The sequence below is a fragment of the Colletotrichum abscissum genome, assembly GCF_030869225.1.
Source record: "Colletotrichum abscissum strain IMI 504890 chromosome Unknown Scaffold_27.1, whole genome shotgun sequence".
Classification (NCBI taxonomy): Eukaryota; Fungi; Ascomycota; class Sordariomycetes; order Glomerellales; family Glomerellaceae; genus Colletotrichum; species Colletotrichum abscissum.
The window spans coordinates 342,267-360,963 of NW_026850176.1; the positions used below are offsets into that span (position 1 = coordinate 342,267).

Sequence of the window (18,697 nt, forward strand, 5' to 3'; positions counted from 1 at the left end):
AACGAACTACAAGCTACTGCACAATGAAGAATAGTGCTCGCCTTGCGGGAGGGGTGGAAGGGGTTGGGAGTAGCGAAGAACACAACTAAGATGGGAGGTGAAGGAACGGGGGAAACGGTTGAGGGCACAAGACGACTGATATAGCAGTGAGAGAAGAAAAGCAGGTGTAGGCGTAGGCGTACCTGTGAACCCGTGCCCAGATATCTCGAGAGTTGAGGAGAGTCGAGGGCTGCTGGGGAGGGTCAGGACGATGGCCAGCCCCACACACATTTCGACGGAAAGACTACTTTATTTGGCCATGACTGGCTTCCGTTGACGGAGAGGGCTGAAGCTGGGCCAATCCAGAAAGCGCGAAATCGACCTGTAGCCGGGGTCCCTGTGGGACACTGGGACTTGGGATGGGTGAGGCGTCCAGACGTTTGTTGTTTCCTGGCGGAATGCGGATGGGTGGGAACGACATGGTGTGTAGGGGTGTGCTTTCTTCTCGGACTTGCTTGGTGATGCTGATATCGAGGGCACGCTTGGCAGGCATGGAGGCCGACGCAGAAGGAATAGCGCACCCGCGTGAGGGTGGAGGCGATGTACCGTGCAGTACGGAGTAGGCATGTATCTTTATTTCTGAATTTCTGTATGCAGCATGAGATAGTAGAACATTGAGAGACATGGCCCTGGCCGTGGATGCATGTGGGTATGAAGGAGAAGAAGCAAGAATGGCGCTAGCAACGGCATCGTTGGTTTTCAAAGTTTACGCAGCGAGCCCTTGCTTACCTGGCACGCCTGGCGTTGTTGTGGCCATTGTTTTGGACAATACGAAGAATCAGAGCGCTTTGCGTTTGCGTTTGCGTTTGCGATGCGAAGGCCCAAACATCTCTGCTATGCTATGATGACAAGACAAACGAGGACTGAGTGAGCCAAAAGCAGTGCAACGACGTGACCAAGTGACCGGGCGCCTCAAGAACGCCCATTCTCCCATTGCAGACCTGCTTCGAAGCCATAAGTGACGAAGCTCCCGAAACAGCGAAATCACTGTTGATCTCTTGCAGCATCGTGGCGATTGGTGGAGTGGCCCGGCACTAGCATCGAGGCTTTCCTGAACGAGTAAGGAGCGTCTGTTCGGCTGAGACAGTTCACAGCTGGGCTTGTCTTCCCTGCTTGGGGAAAATCGACCCTGTAGGTAGAGCGCAGAGTTGGCTGGTAGAAGGTACGGATACCTGCTGCATGGGAGATTGCAGGAGATCGGCAAGAGGAGAGCATGGAGAAGAGACCCAAAGGCCTGGAATGTTCTCAGACCGGTGTGACAATGATTAGTGAAGTCTTTGGTGAAAGCCGTCAAATGTTCGTCGAGTGCTGATTTCGCCTCAAGTTGTTGCAGCAACAACCTGACATGACAACAGCCAGCATCCGAAGTTGGTTCGAGGTCAAGCGAGACATGGGCGAATCCTTAGAACTCGTTTCTCTAAAAGCTCCAGGGGACCGGGCCCGGGGCACGGAGGCGTAAAAGGCGGCCGTAAAAAGGTGGACCATGACGAGAGCAGGCGACGCCTCCCACATCAAGCCTCCAGAATTCAGACTTGCCATCGTCGTCTAGTGATGGACGGAGAAGAGCTCCGGGTCCGAGAGGCCGAGGCAGGACTCCCTTTGTTCTTCATGGTGCTGAGTTCATCAACGGATGAGGCGAAGGCTTCCGGACTGAGGAGACTGTACCTAGTCCATCAGTCCCCATCCCCAAAGCCCGTCAAGCCGGATCACAAAAGGTGCTAATAGGTAACGTAACGTGGTCCAAGTCGAGTTTGACTTTGGGTCTAGGTATCCCAGTCGCCTAACGGCGTTCAGGAGATATCGATCCGGCGCAGGGCAGGCTGTGAACAGACGGTGGAGCTACGACACAAGCGCGGGATTGCTGAGAGAGGCGTGCCTGGCGTGCTTGATGAGAAGTATCCGTACGTAGGTATCCCCATCTGACTGGGGGAAGAGAGAAGAAGAAGATGAGAAAAAGAAAGACAAAAATGCTGCCCAGGTGGAAGGGAGGAGAAAAAAAAGAGGCAAGGGGTTGGTGGTGGTGAAGGTACCTATTCCTCTGTACTACTGAGGTACTGAGGTAGGTAAGGTAGGCCGGAAGGTACCTAAAGTACTGGCAGGGTCTCCTGAATCAACGGTCTGTGCGCGTTCCTTCCCCGAGATCGATTGACGATGTTTCCTCCCCTCTCTGTACCTATTCGTACCTTGTTCGCACCTGCCACAGGACTCTCAAGAAACGACTTCCATTTGCAAGGCAGGGAACCTTACCCGGACAATAGAGTTTGAGCGTTCGGATTATGTAATATGCCCGCCTGAATTCCTTTTCTTCCCAAAGTTCATCAGACGACTGCAACGACAGACAACTCAAAGATCAGACGAGATTACTTACACGAATACTCTCCACCAAGGCCGGCCACCTTCAACCAGCCCCAAACAGCATTTGCTTTTTGCCACATTATCATCTCATGCTGATACTCCCCTGCCTGGTCCTCATGCCAGGTATCTAGTCATAGTGTCAAGGCTCTCCTCAGCGAACCAGATCGGTCAGGCTAGAAGCAGTAACGAGGCGACTAGCCTCTTCAAACCATCCCTGCGAAGAATGTGAAGAAGAGTTTGAAGGGGCGCCCTGATCATGTCTTCTCGCTAATCGATAATTGTATCCCTGCTTACACCAACGGCCAATCAAACCACCACTCAACCACCACCACCTTATCCTAGCTCCTCACTTTCACCCACCGTCACCCACAAGTTAGACAAGTCCAGCCAGCCTGAGAAAACCTCATATCCAGCCTGTCGCACCAAATCACCAAAAGCCTTAGTAGAACCTCGACTTATTCGGTCTCGCTAGTGTCGCCGACCACGGTGACATGGTCGCCGTACCTAACCATCACCCCGAGGTCAGCCTTTGTGCGTCCATCCCCCCTCCCAGATTTGTGCCAACCGTCTTCCGAGCAGCGCCTTTTCTGTGTAGCGTCGATGAACCACCTATCCGATCGAGCCAGCTTTCAGTAGCTCTACTTTGCGAATCGGCCGCCTGTCACATTGGCAAAGACCACATCTTACTCCAACCTCACCTTCGCACTGTCGCACTGCAGCAGCTGTCGATGCAGAGGACAAGATAGCATTCCATTCAGGTCACAAAGCTGAAAATACCCCTGGTGCAAATCATTGCAGTCATCTCGAAGCGACCCCCCTCCAGCGGGACGGACGGCCCAAAGAGTGGCCAGAACCCCTGTGCCGAGCCAAACGTCACACGTTACCCGATTGCGACGCTGCTTCCGGCCCGAGAGGAACAGATCGCCGGGCATGTTTCCAGCTGCGTCCTGTACAAGGTATTGGCTCGCCTATCGTGCCGCAAAATGACCATTGTGTGTATCTGTGACTGCTCTGAACGCGGCGTGATCATATGCAAGCTGATGGTTTTCGTCACAGCCCGTCGTCTCTGCTCTTCTTGTTTGGCTTCTGGCAAAGCTACATTTCTTGGTACCTGTCCTCAAAAGCCTTGATTGGAACGATGACAGATTCGGGCAATCTCATATAACAACGCGGACCGTCGGCCGAGGTTGATGCTTTGCTAATTGCCATCATCTCGTCCTCGCGCAGGGGCCTCTCCCTTCCCCTAGCTCTCGCATCGTCTCTCTGGTCTCCACAACCGCCTCTTTGGATCGTGGCGTCAAGCTCCTGTCATGCGCTTGGCGACCTGGACCACACGACGCTAAGTCTTCCCTACGTCTTTCTACTCGAAACCAAGAAAATTCTCTAGCGTGGGTGGACCATGGCACAACTCGCCTTCCTATCTTCGCTGGCAAGATGTGTTCCATGAGAGTCAGGAGCGTGCCGCCCATGTGCTGGCCTAAGGATCTTGACCTAGGTGTGTAGGTGCTTGGCTCCCAGGATCAGAGGGGGCAGTCACTCACACTTCCCGCCTCGTGGAGAACTCGCGAATTCCTCGTGGGCGGCTTGCTAGTCATATTTACGCCTGTTTTTGGTATTTCGAACATTGGCCTTCTATGGAATGTCTTGACAAGATATGTGCCTGTCTCGTTCCTCATCTGATTGATAACATTTCCCCAAATCTCAAGACATGGCGGCGCATCTTCGACAGTGATTTTACACTAGATCAATTTATCCAACAGACGCACAGGTGTCAGTCGAGAGGATTCTGGACTCATTACTTCGAGACAAAACCCCTGCCGCCAGGAACACGAGCCATACTACGAATCATTGGAAGTCGTGCCCTACTACCTAGTCTATGGGAAGGATTCGGATCTTTGCAGTTCTGACAATGTCTTGGCACAGAGGACAGATTTTACCAGTGCCTCTCCGAGATATCAACGGTATTCACATCAACGCCATCCCGGAACCACCTCTCTGTGTCTTCAATTTTGACATCGTTCCCGCTCATCTGTCTCTTGCGCATAAGCCCGTTCTCAGCAAAGGTCCAATCCTCGAGACCATACGTCCGCCACCATTGTCCCGACTCATCATGCCACTCATACCAGAATTGGACGGCAATCTTGTTCCAATGGTCAGTGATCTCTCATAAGCGCAGCCACAGCTGCCGGGTCAACGGTGACTCCGGGGGGCTTACCTTGTTCTCGGTGAAGGCGAACAACTCCTTGCGCAGTCGGTAGCCATTCTCCTTCTCCCACTTCTTGGTGAGCCATTGCTCAATCTCATCTCGACCCTGGAGAAAAGTGTCTCTGTTGCGCCAGATGGAGTCGGGCGTGTAAGCCATCTTCACTTTTGCGGGGTTTCTGCGGCGATGTCAGTGGGCGTCTGCTTCGGTTGCTGAGGGGCACGGACTTGGAGTTCCATCCATCCTGGGCCGCCTTCACCTTGATCCTCGCGGTTTCCTCGGTGAAGGGCGGGAACGGCGGTCTGGCTTCGTCTTGGCTGGTCATGATTCAAGCAATGCGATCTTTCCAAGTGATGATGCCTAAAGTCATGGAGCTATCGCCATGGCAAAGACAGCAGTTTTGAACATGTCAATTATGCTGGAAGAAGACACAAGCACCGGACGATTCAACCAATCACAGACACGGGCTGCCGGGGGTTCGGCCTTTGTCAGCTGTCACCAGCGCCCTTGGCAAACACCGCGGGTTCTGCTCTTACGAAACGACGTCAGATGAGGCGCAAAAATTTTGTTTTACAACTTTTCAGCTTTAGCTGAGAAATTCCAATCTAGCTCGTGCATGATAAACCCTTCAAACTTCGGATGGCTTGCGGAGTGAGCGCTACAGCAACAAGCAACGGCCGACGCCGGCGCAACTTCTGCCTCATCACACAGAGCCGCGCTGACTGCAGTTGCGGTCTGTCGTTGTGTGAACCAGGTACCGCAGGATTGACTTTACTGAGTACAGGCAGCTGGTTCTTCAGACGATCAAAGTCAGGCAATTCCAGACAAGCACATGCTGGCCGATTTTGTACCATCTGCACGCCAATGACCACCAACATCCAGAAATGTCACGCCGCCCGGGTCTGGAGTACCCGGACCTCGCCATGATGACAAAAAGGCCCCCAGAGTCACAACGTCTTGGCACAGTAACTCCGAAGGACGTTGGTAGAAGGCCGACAGGCTGGATGCTCGGACGGCCGAGAGGGGCCCTTGTTCGCCTCCCCCCACCGGGGGAGAGAGGCCGGGGATCGGAGCCCAAACGGACGCGGCATAAATTCCCGGTCTTGCGTCATGTCACTCTGTGGGCCGAAAAGGTGCGCATTTCGCTGGTGTTATCAGAGTTCAAGGTACATGTCATCTATTCGTACCTCCCCCATACGGATATTCTGTCTGTTGTCACTTTGAATGCTGCTGTTATCTACCTTACTTAGTATCTTACCTTGTACCTTGAGCAAGGGAAAAAAAGATACTTTGCATCATGGCTTCCAAACGCGAAAGCGGGCAAACAAGAAAGACAACTCTCCAGAGTTCCGAGACAAATCAAACCGTCGAGTGCCTCTTGTTAGTGCAACGGTAGGTCCCCGTGGTCCGCACTTTTTTGCCCACTTGTATGCCCGTATTCGTCACAAAAAGACTACCTGTCGTGCCTGTGCCTGAGATGGTCGGCGGTGGTCTCAGGAAGGAGTGGCCGCCCCGCGGCTAAGGAGCGTAGTATCCGTATCTCAAATACAAATCATCACGAGCTCCACTTTCCTGGAAGCTCGCAGAATTGCGCTTGGGACCCTGACTCGGCGATCCCTCGATATCCCGCCCACCTACTAATTCGCCCTACCTTCCTTTCCTTTATCTGATCTTGTTTTCCCTTTCCTTCCATTCTTCAACCAAACACTCTACTACCAATCCACTCTCACATCTCCAACGCACTTCTTTCTTCACCAATTTCCTCAACCAACCCACACCAAATCATCAAAATGTCTGGTCTCAAGGTCGGCGAGCAGTTCCCCGAGGGCGTTGCCTTCCAGTACATCCCCCACCAGGAGGAGACTGCCGACTTCAAGGTCTGCGGTATCCCCATCAAGTACGACACCGCCAAGGGTAAGTCTCTCTATCAATTGAAGCATCACGAAAAAAGAAAGACATTCGTGGCTAATTCCTCCCGTCTCCCAACAGAGTTCAAGGACAAGAAGGTCGTCATCGTCTCCATCCCCGGTGCCTTCACTCCCACCTGCTCCGCCTCCCACCTGCCCGGCTACATTGAGCACAAGGACGAGCTCAAGGCCAAGGGCGTCGACCAGGTCATCTTCCTCGCCTACAACGACCCCTTTGTCATGTCCGGCTGGGGCAAGGCCAACAACATCAAGGACGACTTCATTGTGAGTTTTGCCCGTTTCTGTCTTGCTGTTTCTGTTGCACTTTTTTTTTCGACTTGTTTTCTTCAGCTAGCTCTAGCTGTGCTGTGCTGTTGCGTTGTGTTGTTTTACCCCTCCCCCTCTTTCCGTGGAGTTCACCCCTTCACCGACTCCGATAAACGCCGCCCGCCCCCCACCCCCACTCTGCCCCTCCTCAAGCGGGTGGGAAAAGAGTCTCAACATGATACCACGATACGCTCAAATCGCCTCACCCGCGACGTTGCATTCGTGTCTTCTCTCACCTTTCATCGCGCGATATCCCAGCCACCGTCACAAGCGTTGATGAACTAACCCGGCTTTCCCAGGTCTTCGCCTCCGACGCCAACGCCGCCTTCTCCACCTCCATCGGCTGGAACCACGGCGAGCGCACCGCCCGCTACGCCATCGTCATCGACCACGGCAAGGTCGTCTACGCCGAGAAGGAGACTGAGCTCCAGGGTCTCGAGGTCTCTGGCGCCGAGCCCGTTCTCAAGGCTCTGTAAAGAGTTGGTACCTTGTGCCACTTGAAGATTTAATGATTTTTGCGTTGGGCGGGTTCCTTTTTTTTAACACGATGAGAAATGCCCAAGACATGGTCTCTTTTATAGACGAAAGAGGGGAAAGAAAGGGAAACCTTTTTCCGACGCGCGTTTAGAACAAAAGCTCATATTAGAATTTTTGAACTTTCGTTAGACGAAGATTGGGGCGGTTTTCGGATCACGAAACCACTTTCTTCCGCTTATAGAATAGAGACAAAAACTGAATGGTTCATGAGACCTGGCCATGTTTCTGCCTAGCCTGAAATACTTGATCTGATGACTGGAACGTGAGCTGTTAGATGCTTCGGTAGAGCTAGTAGAGCAGACGGACTTCGTCTCGGTAGCGGGGCTCGGAGATGCGATATTGCCGCGAAGAGAGACGGACGGGGGGGGGGGGAGGAACCACAGGAGGAGGGGATGGTTGTCTTTCCCCCGACGCAGGTCATGGTGTTGATGGATACTTGCACCGGGTAAGCTCTATTACGCAGATGTATGTTATATGTGCGGCTCGTTTCCATAGTAGGCATGATGCGGATAAACTTGGGGTGTCGTGACCCGAAAAGATGATGGATGTCCAGAGGTGTGTGTTTGATATGTTCTTGGAGAGAAAGGCTAGAGTATGATGTTTACTTGGAGTTTAACCAGCGGGCTTGATGTGCTAGAGTGAGGACGAGGGTATGGATGTCTGTCGATGGCCGTCTTGTACAATGAGAGATGTGGTTTCTTTTCCCGCCTCATTTGCTGTTTTCTTCACGGCCTTTCGTGTGAAACGGTTTATCGAGCAGGGCGAGTTCTGGTGATGGCACGGCAAATTCTGAAAATACCCTCTCCCCCGCATGTCACTGTAAGATGGGAGAAGGGATTTTGAGCTTTGTAAACGTTGATCGTGTGGAGTAAGCTTCAGTCCTCATTCCGAGCGCGGGAAGCCGGGGGATCAAAGGAGTTCTACTGTCCCTCTACTTCCGTTGAGGGGAATACATGATGTGACAGCCACTACGAAGCGCATTTTGTTTGATGCTTCTTCGGCTCGTAGCTTCGCTCTGGGAACGACGCAGGAAAGGGAACGGGAAGGGTTGAGCTCGTGGATGAGTCCCGGGATCTATTGCAGTACATCCGCCTCCAAGATCTCGGCGACTGTCTCCCTCGCATGTCAACCTCCAAGAATCACGTCACCATTGAAATGGTACAAAACACAAAAAGACTAGTCACCAAAGTACGGGATTCGAGGATCAAAAACGTTGGTAAGAATCCCCCGTTGGGACAATTCCATGCAAATTCCGTGCTACCCGTGAGATTGTGTAGTTATAGAACCCCAAAAGTCCCCGTTTCAAAGCACAATGAACCCTCGACTCCAATCAAGTTTTTTTTTGAACCTGGTCGTATTGTGCCTTTCACCAATTCGTTTGTTGTCAGAAGCGTTCGTTCCTTCTCTAAAAACGGTCTCCCCCCTCACCAGCCGGAGGGTTGAAAGAAAAAAATCCTAACCCTCGGCCGGGATTGGTCGGTGGCCGTTTCTGTTCTTTGCTTCCCGCATGTCACACCAGCCTCACGCCGTCTCGACAGAGAAATGTTTTTACTCTTTTTTTATTTCATCATGTCAAGAGAAGAAAAACCCATCACGCAAACCCAAATTCTTTTCCCCAATCCTCAACGAGAGACTAGAAAAAAAAAAGCTGTTTAACGGGTACGGGCCTGGACCTTGGGGGCGGCGCCCTTGGAGCCCTGCTTGGAGGCGATGGGGCCCTTCTTGCCACCGGCGGCGGCGGTCTTGGCCTTCTCGGCCTTCTTGGCGGCGGCGTCGGCGTTCTTCTTGTCCTTGGACTCCTTGATGGCGGCGGCGCGGGCGGCGGAGCGGGCCTCGGGGCGCATGGAGCGCTTCTCCTTGATCACATCGAGGGAGGCACCGACGATGGCACGCTGGGCCTTGACGGTGCGGCGGGTGCGCTTCTTGGCGACCTCCTGTTGTGGGGGTCAGTCATGTGTTTTCTCCAAGGTCGAGGTTCGCGACGCGTGAAGGGGTTCGAGATATTACATCTCGAACGTGACCATGCGGCAGCGTCGCGACGGTTTGGCACTCACCTCAGAGATACCCTTGCGGTGCTGGCGACGGTACAGGACGGTCCAGGCAATGCGGCGGGGGTTCTTGCGCTGGAGGAAGAGGGACTCGGACTTTCCGTTCTGGAAACGGAAGATCTTGGAGTCACCGCGGACGTAGAGCTTACCCTGTAGTCAGAGTCTCGTCAGCGTCTTGTTCCCATGGAGAGTGTCATGTCTTTGCCTCCTCCGTGAAGTCGTCTCCTTGCAATCATCTTTCCTTTCCCCGTCGATCAATCGTCGCCCCATGGCTTGCTCGTTCATCCAAGTCGTTGCCCCTCATGTCCCATCTCTTCCATCTGGGGTTGAGCTCCCTGACTGCCCAGCCATGCTTTCAACAGGTTCCTTCGATCGACTGGGGGGAAAGATGATATCGGAGATATAGGGAAGGATGGGTGGCGTTGTCATCATCGTACCTTTCCAGGGTAGATTCTCTGTCCGGAGAACGTGTCGTCGTACGTGCGCATCTTGAATAATCAGTCAGAAAACAATTCCTCGTAAATTTTCGGAAGATCCTCCTGTAATCGACCCTCAATTCCTTCTCCTCGTCTGGCCCAGCGAAGTTGTTCGTGGAAAGCGGCTGTCTTGCGGAAATGGTGACGTTGCGGTTTTGTTGAGTAATCGCTAGGCCAGCAGTCGGAAGGAAAAAAATCGAGGGTCGACCGGACGAGGGGGGAATCTATTGAACGTACATTGGCGGTATTGAATGCGAACGTTGGCTGACTTGTCGATGAGGTCAAAGGGTTCGGGAAGGGGAGGGTAAGACCAGGCTGGCACTCTTCGCGAGATTCTACAATTTTCGACTCTGGTTCGGAAATTCGTCGTGGGAGGGTAGAATAGCCTAGTGGGCGTCAACCCTACGCGGACGGGACGAAAGAGTGGGTCTGCTTGGTGGTGCATGCGTCACGTGGAGATAGCCATTACCGATATTGAGGTGGTCGACTCGGACTGCGCCACATATTAAGTAGAGTGCAGTGGATTTGTGGCTTGCCTGGTCCAGAAGCCCCACTCTCAACTTCAAGTCGAGATGTGCACCAACGACACAGGTTCTTGCTTGAGAGAAAATCTCGAACGGATACCGGTGATGAAAAGTTGGCTTAAGGTGACGAAACCGCTTATGAGAACATCACGGCCGCTGAAAATGCCAGCCGACCCCGATGAGATCGCAGATGTTGTCCTAGGGCGGTTCAAGAAGCTACCTACAAAACGCAGGCCCCAGGTCAGAGACAATGGCCTACATGAATGGGTTCCCCTGAGCGGCATTGTTGCCGAAAAAGATGGCGTCTTAACTTGTCTCTCACTCGCGTAAGTAAGATGGCCATGTGTATGTTATCGTGTGGATGATCTCGGGTCGTACAACTTGTAGTTGATTCATGTGGCACATCATACTTCAGACTCTGGATCTCATCTTTCTTAGTTCACGATGTTCTATATGGACAATACTCCTCGTAGCTTCCACGATACGTAGCAATATCAGACATCATGATCTCATAAATGTCATCAATGACCACTTGACTAACACCTACCACAGAACGGGCATGAAGTGTCTCCCAGCCAGCAAACTCCCCCTGGCAAAAGGAAACGCCCTCCACGACTGGCATGCCGAAGTCCTCGCCATCCGCGCCTTCAACCGCTATCTCCTGGACGAATGCGACACCCACTCGCAGGGCAGCTCGCCAACCTCAGATATCATTACAAGACGCCCACCCTCCGCCATCTCCCCCTCCTCACCCCAACCCTTCGCAATCAGAGACGACGTCACCCTACACATGTACTGCTCCGAAGCCCCCTGCGGCGATGCAAGCATGGAACTCACCATGGCCGCCCAAGAAGATGCTTCACCCTGGGAACTGCCTCCGTCCTCAGCCTCTCCATCCGGCACGACTACTACGCCACCTCCCCAGACAACAACAGACACAACCCCCCTCCCAGGAAGAGCCTACTTCTCCCACCTAGGCATCGTCCGCCGCAAACCAGCCCGCGGCGACGCGCCGCCGACCACCTCGAAATCCTGCTCCGACAAGCTCGCGCTCAAACAGTGCAACTCCCTCCTCGCCTCGCTGGCATCCCTGCTGATCCACCCAGGCAACGCCTACGTCTCGTCCGTTATCCTCCCGGAATCAGAGTACTCCGCTACAGGCTGCGAGCGCGCCTTCTCGGCAAGCGGACGGATGAAGGCCGTAGTGGATGAAGCGGCGCGTTGGAAGGGTGGATACCGGTTCTCGCCGTTCGAGGTGCGGACCACGTCTAGAGAATTTGAGTTCTCGAAACGGATGGTTAGGAGGAGGGCTGGGGCGGATAAGATTGCGGCGAGTAACCTCGCTGCTGCCTGGACACGCGGTGGTGGTGTTGATGAGGGGACGATGGGCGGCGTGCTGCAGGGGCGGAAGGCATTTGATGTCCGGGGCGCGAGCTTGGTTTCCAGGCGGAGGATGTGGGAGCTCGCGGCGGCGGTGGCGGAGCGGGTGGCCACGGAAGGTGGTGACGACGATGAGGTTGGGGGGTTGCTGCGGCGGGCGTTGGATGTTGATGCGTATGGCAAGGTCAAGGGCGGGGAGATGCTTGTTCATCGGAGGGAGGTCAAGGAGGCTGCGAGGAGGGTTGCGTTGGCGGGGTGGGTTGTCAATGTTGGGGATGAGGAGTTTGCGAGGTTGTAGGATGGAATTCGTCACGGTGGTATGGATGCTAAAAGACACGAGTGCGGCGCAATTGGAAAATCATTTTGTATCACTCTTAGCATCTTCATCGACTCACCATCTCATCACGCTGTGAGTCTAGATTGTTGACCTTGTCGAGACCACAATACTGCGCAGTCTGGACATGAACGGTGAGTCTTCGGCGTCTCCCAGGAGCCTGACTTCCTCTCGCCGTCTCACATCGACAACGACGCACACAATTTCAACCGCCGGGAAACAAATTGGGAGCGTATTCGTATCGATCGATTTTTGCGTTGGAAGTCAAGTTTGTATCTCGTTAATTTTTCCCATTCCTTAAAACCCACACGCTCGTTCATAGATGATAGGCAATCCACGGAACCCAAGGACGGTTTCGATCAAAAAAAGTATCTCTCTTCTCCCTCGAACTCCCATGACAAAAAGTATAAAGGTAGTCGCAGAGGGGTGGCACCGTTTGGTTTGGGAGCTTTTTTTCATTTATTGATCTTTTTTCGGCAAATCTTTCATCCTCTGTTGTGAAGTATTTCGCCGCTTACTCGACCTTGCTCTCAAAGTTCTCACCCTCGACCAGGTCGGGAATGTCGTCCTCCTCACCGTCCTTGCCCTCCTTCTGCATGTTCTGGTAGCTCTCGGCGAGCTTGCGGAGCGAGGCGAGGGAGTCGGGGCCGAGCTGGTTGAGGATGCCGGGGACGAGCTCGGTGAGCTCCTTGTCCTCACCGTTGCCGTAGATGGCGAAGGTGTTGGCGGGGACGGCAGCGTGGACTGGAAGAGTTTCATCTTTAGTATACGTCTAGGTACTTCTTCGTGCGATGAGAGAGGAATGGGGGGGTAGAAGAGCTATCCTCTGGTGGAGGAACAGAGGTGCATGGGAAAAGAGGACGTGAACGGTGTGATGGTGATAGCTTGGTGGTCATTTACCCTTGGGAGCAGCAAAGTGGATGACGTTGCCGTCAGACTTGAACATGTTGACCTCCTCAATGGCCTGGATGGGCTGGACGTTGAGCTTCTTCAGGGCAGCCTGGAGCTTCTTGTCGTCGGCGGCGGAGCGCGCGGGCGCACGCTTCATCTTGCGGCGGGGAGTGCCCTTGCCGCTATCGTCGGGCGAAGCATCGATACGTTAGTCATCATTTCCTCCTTGTAAACATTCCGCGAATGAGCGGGTTCGAGAGTTGTGTTTGTAGGCAATTTTGTCTTTTTTTCTGGATATTTCGCGGTGTTCTCGGTGAGGGAAAGGGTGTAGGGAAAAAATGAGGGGTCAATTTTCGGAGGTTCACACATACCCTGCGCATCGCGTATATTAGCTACCAATTTCAAAACCGACAGCATTACGACAGCATAGAGACAAAAGACATTGACGCAGACATACCGATACGCGCGGAGGCGCCGAGCTTCTTGAGGCGTTCCTGGACGTCCGACATGGTGGGCAGATTGGCTCGAAAATTGACGAGTTTGGGGAGGGAGAGGGACGGTTTGGCGTGGTGGTTTTGCGGGTGGGGGAAAGGGAAGCAAGCTGGTGCTGTGCGGTCGTCCTCAGGGCAATTAGCAAAAATGTGTGGTATGGAGGTGGGAAAAACCCGGGCGGGCAGCGGCCGGCCGACCCCCCTCAGGCGAGGACGGGAGCTACGACCACACGCATATTCCCACCCCGCCCTCTTTCCTTTCCCTTCCCGACCCGTGTGTGCAGCGCCCGAGGGAAGTAAATTTCACTGAGGTGGGCAAACTACTCACCATGATTCGTCTATTGTTTGTCACACGTTGAATTATCTACCACAAGGCTGAAGCCGGCTCTGTCAACTTTGCATGATGAGGGTGATGCAATGAAGGAGGTTTTGTGCGTGCCAAGAATTCCCTTCGCTTGCGGAAATAGTATTGTGCCGAGGTACGTTCCTTTTCTGGACCTCACCGAAAGTTCACCGAATGAGGTGGGGCCAGCTGAGTGACGAGCTTTTCGGCCTGCCTTCTCGAGCGGTGTTGAACGAGGTTAATTCTCTGCGTCACTGACAATCAATGTCTCCTGGCACGATGCATGCTATCATATCTCCATCAATAGGCCGATATCAATCCGGCCATGCCAAGAACGCAACACTACTGCCGCGTAGTCTGTCAATTTCATCCAAATATCTTTGAGCCCTCAAACGCCTGAAAGCAACCCTCAGAGTTCAGCATGGTATCTTTCGTTGTTATACAGCCAAACATGGCATAATCCCAGACCCTCCGAGACCACGTTGATATAGTACAGTCCGTCGCAGAGCGGCGGGATATCAGTCCAAGTCATCCGACATTCCCGACTCCTTGCGCATCGCCGCTTGCTGTGCCTTGAGATCTGCCTCTCTCCTCCTCTGTTCATTCACGCGTGCCTGCTTTTGTCTCTCAATATCTTCGTCTCGCACCGTCCAGACTGTTGACTGTGTTAGCTCTATGCTGAACCATAATTCCACGATATGACTGGCGTACTCGGCTTGTTCGACTTGGAGTATTCCTTCAGCTTCGTAACAAACTGGTCAAACTCCTCCTGCGTCTTTTCGCGGTTCGCAAGACTCCTGGCCTGTAGCTCGGGGTTGTATCTCTTGAAGAGCTCCTCTTCCGTCGGCGACACCCACATGGTGAAGGCCGGGCCGCCCACGCAAAAGATTCCACCACTGTGCCCATCTGTCAGTTCGTCATTCCCTGCAGACCTTGAAGAGTCTCAACGTACCCAAGCAGCATCTTTCCCCACAACTTCCAATTCGTAGCCTTCTTTGTCGCCATGGTGATTGAGTTTGTGCGATGCGGTGCGATAGCAGGTGGGCTGTGACGATTTGGCGAAGCTCTGGCAATGGAGGCTTGAGTTTGGGGCTTTGCGACACAGAGGCAGCCCTCTCACAATCGATGACGAACCTGACGCGCTTGATTGGAGATCTCCCAGCAGAGACCCAATTTGGAAGGCGGTCGGAAGCTGCCATCTCGTGCACCCTTAGGTAAGCTTGGACTCGATGACTTACGGTGGTCCATGCGCTCTCTTGAGATGGTGTGGCTACTGCTTCCCGTGGGACATCAGCTTTCATCCGCATATTCTTAGACTGAAAGTTCACGCACCAATGCGAACAAGACTCGGGCTCAAGTCCGTTCGAAAGTGTGGCGCCCTACACCATCAACTTCCCATGATCGTCCAAACCCACAGACCAGTTCTCATCTTCCCAGCACATCTCTGCAACCTCGTGGCGCAGGCGGAAGACCACATGTCCGAGGGGGCTGTGCTCACTGTCACCAACATCGAACAAAACGTTTGTGGTTGGATGATGCCACAACCCATTTGGAGACAAGCAACGCTCCAGATCGACATGCAGGAACGCAAGAAAACGCTTCCCGTGCTCCCCTCCCCAATGACAGGACGAAATCGAGCACCGACCCTCGTGAGTTACGGCGGGATATCCCCCAGAAAGGGAGGCCACCTACGGTGCATCAGAAGCCCATGTGCCGGCCAAGCCTTCAGTAGTAACTGGCGACGACGGCGCAGCCGCCCTTCGATGTCAGTCACGATTTGTCTACTCTCTGTCGTTGTGGCGAAAAGGCATCAAAAGGTCTCCGCCTCCAGGGGCATAGTGTCTTCCACGCCTCTGAGGGCTTCCTATGCATCGTGATTTGACCGTTGAGGATTCAAGCCATCAACCCCACCTCACATGGAAACGCCGGTCTTGGCCGCTCAGCCCTTCCTTCGAGACGGGAAAGAAAACGCTCTACTCCGAACGGGACGGAAGCTGACGAAATGCCTAACCCACCTCACCGCATGCTTGGCCGCTTGGCCGTACGTTGACCGGGCCGAACGGCCTTCCTATTCGACCTTGGTCGTTTCCACACTAGATGTGGTCGAGAAGTGGAGGCGACGAAGGCGAACGTCGTAAAGCAATACGATAGGGTAGAGGCCTCCCGAGCGTGATCAGAGAGGCTGATATACTGTCGACGAATAGCAAGACTGTAGAGACTTCGTCACCAGGTCATCCGGTCATTGCTCTTGAGTTCTTGCTAAGTGATTTCCCCGCTAGATGATGCATTCCCAAGTAAGAAGGAATGCCGCAACGAAAAGTAGGGACTAGCTGCGCTGCCTCGGGGTGGTTGCATAAACAGGCAATGCTGTCATTGAATCCCACAACCGTTCACCGGCACCAGTTCAGTACGGTATACCAGCACCCGCGCTCCGGGCAACAGGACGGGAGTCGACGGGAAGCAAGAGAGATGAGACGAAATGTCGCGGACAGGCTCGGCGCACAGAGACTTTACGAACCTAATTGCCCCTCGTCTCGCTGAGGGTCCTGTCGGTGCACCAGAACACCAGACACACCGGAAAACGGGGTTCAACAGGACAGGAGCCTGGACTGTTTCCGCACCCTTGCTTTTTCGGTTCTGGATACTTGGGGATAGGGTTCTTCTCCTACTCTCCTGATAAATTTCTTCGTGTTTTGAGAAGAGGTGAGCAGGAGCCGAGTAACAGCCGGGCCCCTGATGCTCACGGCTGACTGCAGAAGGGTGATAATACTGGATCCCCATAAGGCAGACTCCATGGGAACAGCAGACTCAAAAGGGGCGTCAGGCCAATGAGGTTTGCCACTGGGGAGTTTCTGATACAGCGCTCTTGTCGTGTGTACCTCAAGAGAGAGAGAGACGCGGAGCCAGAATGCATTGCAGCAATGCTCATTCAACGGGTCTTAGGGGGTTTGTGATTGATCCCTGCTTCTTAATAAGGCACATTGTGCGACCCGGGTCAGGCAGTCAAGTGAGAGCAGGCGACATGCCTGATCAGCGTCGTTTTTCTTAGGGCACAAGATTGCATCGCTTGCGGTGGCTGATAGGATAGGTTTCCGTACTGGAAAGATCAAAAAGGAAGAGGTTGTCAGATGAAGCTTTTTGGGGGTGTTGCTATAGAGGCACCTAATTGAGGTTGGAATGTCTCTGATTCTATCTGCTTCGTGACGACGAAGACGGAAACGGCATGGTAGTCGCAAATCATTCGTTGAAGACAACTGTGACATTCCATTGATGGTTGCTGGACTGACGTCTTTTTCTTTTCTATTCGCAAAGCGAATGAATGAGTGTGGAGGGGAAATGGGTTGTGGAATGCAAAGGCTGGGAAGCATGGAGTCAATGGACCCATCCACTCGGAGTACCTAACGGTAGGTACCTACGAATGGGCCCAGTCATGCCAGTGAGGTGCGGTACCTTACCGTGGCCATGACCTCAGTTCCACGCCCCGATGCTGGGAAGACCCTCGTTGCAGCGCTCGGATGAACCTTTCCTGTGAGGGCTTCGTGCTGCGGCTGTCCAGGGTAATGGTATACTTCGCTGAGGGCGAGAGGGTAGAAAAGCGAGAGATATGCAAATTGTCGTGGGGCCGGCGGCGGTTCAGGCATGGTTGCCCAACTGATCCGGGATATCCTCTCTCTCAAGGTGCAGTACCTATGTAATCTATCCGGTCTGTAAGCTGATGGGCGGGTCACGGGAGGCCCCAGAGAAATAAGAGTATAAGACCCAGATGAAAAGATTAATGTTGTTGTAAATGTAACGAGCAGGCTGGCGCAAATTGAAGGCGGTGCTTCTGTTGGATCCCGCTTCATTCAATGCGCCTGAAGTTCTGATGTACATACAGTACAGTACTGATAGGCTGTAGCCCCTTCCCCCCTCTGCAAAGTCACTCAAAGTTCTCCGTAAGAGTAACCTTAAGCTAGCAGCGGCAGTGCGAACGCTGCTTCCGTACCTTGCCTTAGTGAGGTACTTTATTACTTGCCTTAGTAGCGCAAGTACCGAAGTAGCGTCGTATTGAGTGGATGAGCTTCGTCTCTGGTATTGAAACCATCTTGACAGGCCAAAAGGTACGGATCCTTGTGACCATGAGGACAGTGATGACAGAAAACGACAATCATCGACGCCGTTCGATAGCTGTCGCTTCTATCATCTACAGACTTTGAGCAACGCGTTGATACCGGGGATATCGATTACAGAGCACGTCCGGGTGGCATATCATGACTTGTTCGGTACCTACCTTAATGTGAGATCAGGTACCTTGGAGAAAGGTATGATAGGGAAGCAGGAGCGACATGGACAGACGGAAGGACACGGCCCCGACAGGCGCCTTCTCAAACACGCTGTCGTCATTTTGTCGCTGTTGCTCAGGGACCTTAATTTGTTCCTTTTTCTGCAACAAACAAGACGCAGACAGCAGTCCTGAATTGCCGTATCTTAGTGTGTATGTTGCCAACGCTGCTAAGATACCTAATCCAACTCAATTAACGAGTTCAAGTAATGTAGGCAGGTAGACACCACGCAGTTGTATTCCACGGACTTGATTGTGATGTGAGGTGGTGCGAACGAGAGGTAGAAGAAAGGTACAAAGGGTACATGGCCATGGGAGCACTTGCCTTCCATGACAACCGCCGCAGGAACGCCCCGTAACCGGGGACCCTGGGAAAGCGAGACACCACCTCCCCGATGCTCCAATGCTTTCCACCCTCCACAATCCATCTCTCTGCGAAAAGGAAAGGTACCTTTTCGCCCCGTGCCTTACATGCGCGAATCGAGGTACCCGTTCCCCCCGGGCGCTCGTCCAACAACCCA

At 53.4% G+C, this 18,697-nt stretch overlaps 8 protein-coding genes across 8 annotated transcripts; 3 read left to right on the forward strand and 5 right to left on the reverse strand.

Moving 5' to 3' along the window:
* Positions 1-283: 283 nt before the first annotated feature.
* CABS01_10548 (uncharacterized protein) lies at positions 284-664 on the reverse strand (the record flags this gene model as incomplete). Its single annotated transcript, XM_060543903.1, has 1 exon — positions 284-664. The coding sequence occupies one exon, from the start codon at positions 662-664 to the stop codon at positions 284-286; it is 381 nt and encodes a 126-aa protein (XP_060399105.1).
* Positions 665-4,327: 3,663 nt separating this feature from the next.
* CABS01_10549 (uncharacterized protein) lies at positions 4,328-4,922 on the reverse strand (the record flags this gene model as incomplete). Its single annotated transcript, XM_060543904.1, has 3 exons — positions 4,328-4,534; positions 4,610-4,775; positions 4,825-4,922. The coding sequence occupies 3 exons, from the start codon at positions 4,920-4,922 to the stop codon at positions 4,328-4,330; spliced, it is 471 nt and encodes a 156-aa protein (XP_060399106.1).
* Positions 4,923-6,387: 1,465 nt separating this feature from the next.
* Positions 6,388-7,307, forward strand: CABS01_10550 (redoxin; the record flags this gene model as incomplete). The annotated part of the gene is made up of 3 exons (XM_060543905.1): positions 6,388-6,511; positions 6,587-6,789; positions 7,131-7,307. The coding sequence occupies 3 exons, from the start codon at positions 6,388-6,390 to the stop codon at positions 7,305-7,307; spliced, it is 504 nt and encodes a 167-aa protein (XP_060399107.1).
* Positions 7,308-9,020: 1,713 nt separating this feature from the next.
* On the reverse strand, positions 9,021-9,904 carry CABS01_10551 (60S ribosomal protein L24; the record flags this gene model as incomplete). Its single annotated transcript, XM_060543906.1, has 3 exons — positions 9,021-9,302; positions 9,423-9,566; positions 9,854-9,904. The coding sequence occupies 3 exons, from the start codon at positions 9,902-9,904 to the stop codon at positions 9,021-9,023; spliced, it is 477 nt and encodes a 158-aa protein (XP_060399108.1).
* A 617-nt stretch (positions 9,905-10,521) lies between these two features.
* On the forward strand, positions 10,522-12,094 carry CABS01_10552 (adenosine-deaminase; the record flags this gene model as incomplete). The annotated part of the gene is made up of 2 exons (XM_060543907.1): positions 10,522-10,742; positions 10,969-12,094. 2 exons carry the CDS (start codon positions 10,522-10,524, stop codon positions 12,092-12,094), a joined length of 1,347 nt encoding a protein of 448 aa, XP_060399109.1.
* A 550-nt stretch (positions 12,095-12,644) lies between these two features.
* Positions 12,645-13,530, reverse strand: CABS01_10553 (nascent polypeptide-associated complex subunit beta; the record flags this gene model as incomplete). Its single annotated transcript, XM_060543908.1, has 3 exons — positions 12,645-12,874; positions 13,031-13,203; positions 13,475-13,530. The coding sequence occupies 3 exons, from the start codon at positions 13,528-13,530 to the stop codon at positions 12,645-12,647; spliced, it is 459 nt and encodes a 152-aa protein (XP_060399110.1).
* Positions 13,531-14,373: 843 nt separating this feature from the next.
* On the reverse strand, positions 14,374-14,860 carry CABS01_10554 (assembly factor cbp-4; the record flags this gene model as incomplete). The annotated part of the gene is made up of 3 exons (XM_060543909.1): positions 14,374-14,510; positions 14,567-14,751; positions 14,808-14,860. 3 exons carry the CDS (start codon positions 14,858-14,860, stop codon positions 14,374-14,376), a joined length of 375 nt encoding a protein of 124 aa, XP_060399111.1.
* Positions 14,861-14,980: 120 nt separating this feature from the next.
* CABS01_10555 (uncharacterized protein) lies at positions 14,981-15,508 on the forward strand (the record flags this gene model as incomplete). The annotated part of the gene is made up of 3 exons (XM_060543910.1): positions 14,981-15,069; positions 15,201-15,375; positions 15,482-15,508. 3 exons carry the CDS (start codon positions 14,981-14,983, stop codon positions 15,506-15,508), a joined length of 291 nt encoding a protein of 96 aa, XP_060399112.1.
* Between the last annotated feature and the right edge of the window lie 3,189 nt (positions 15,509-18,697).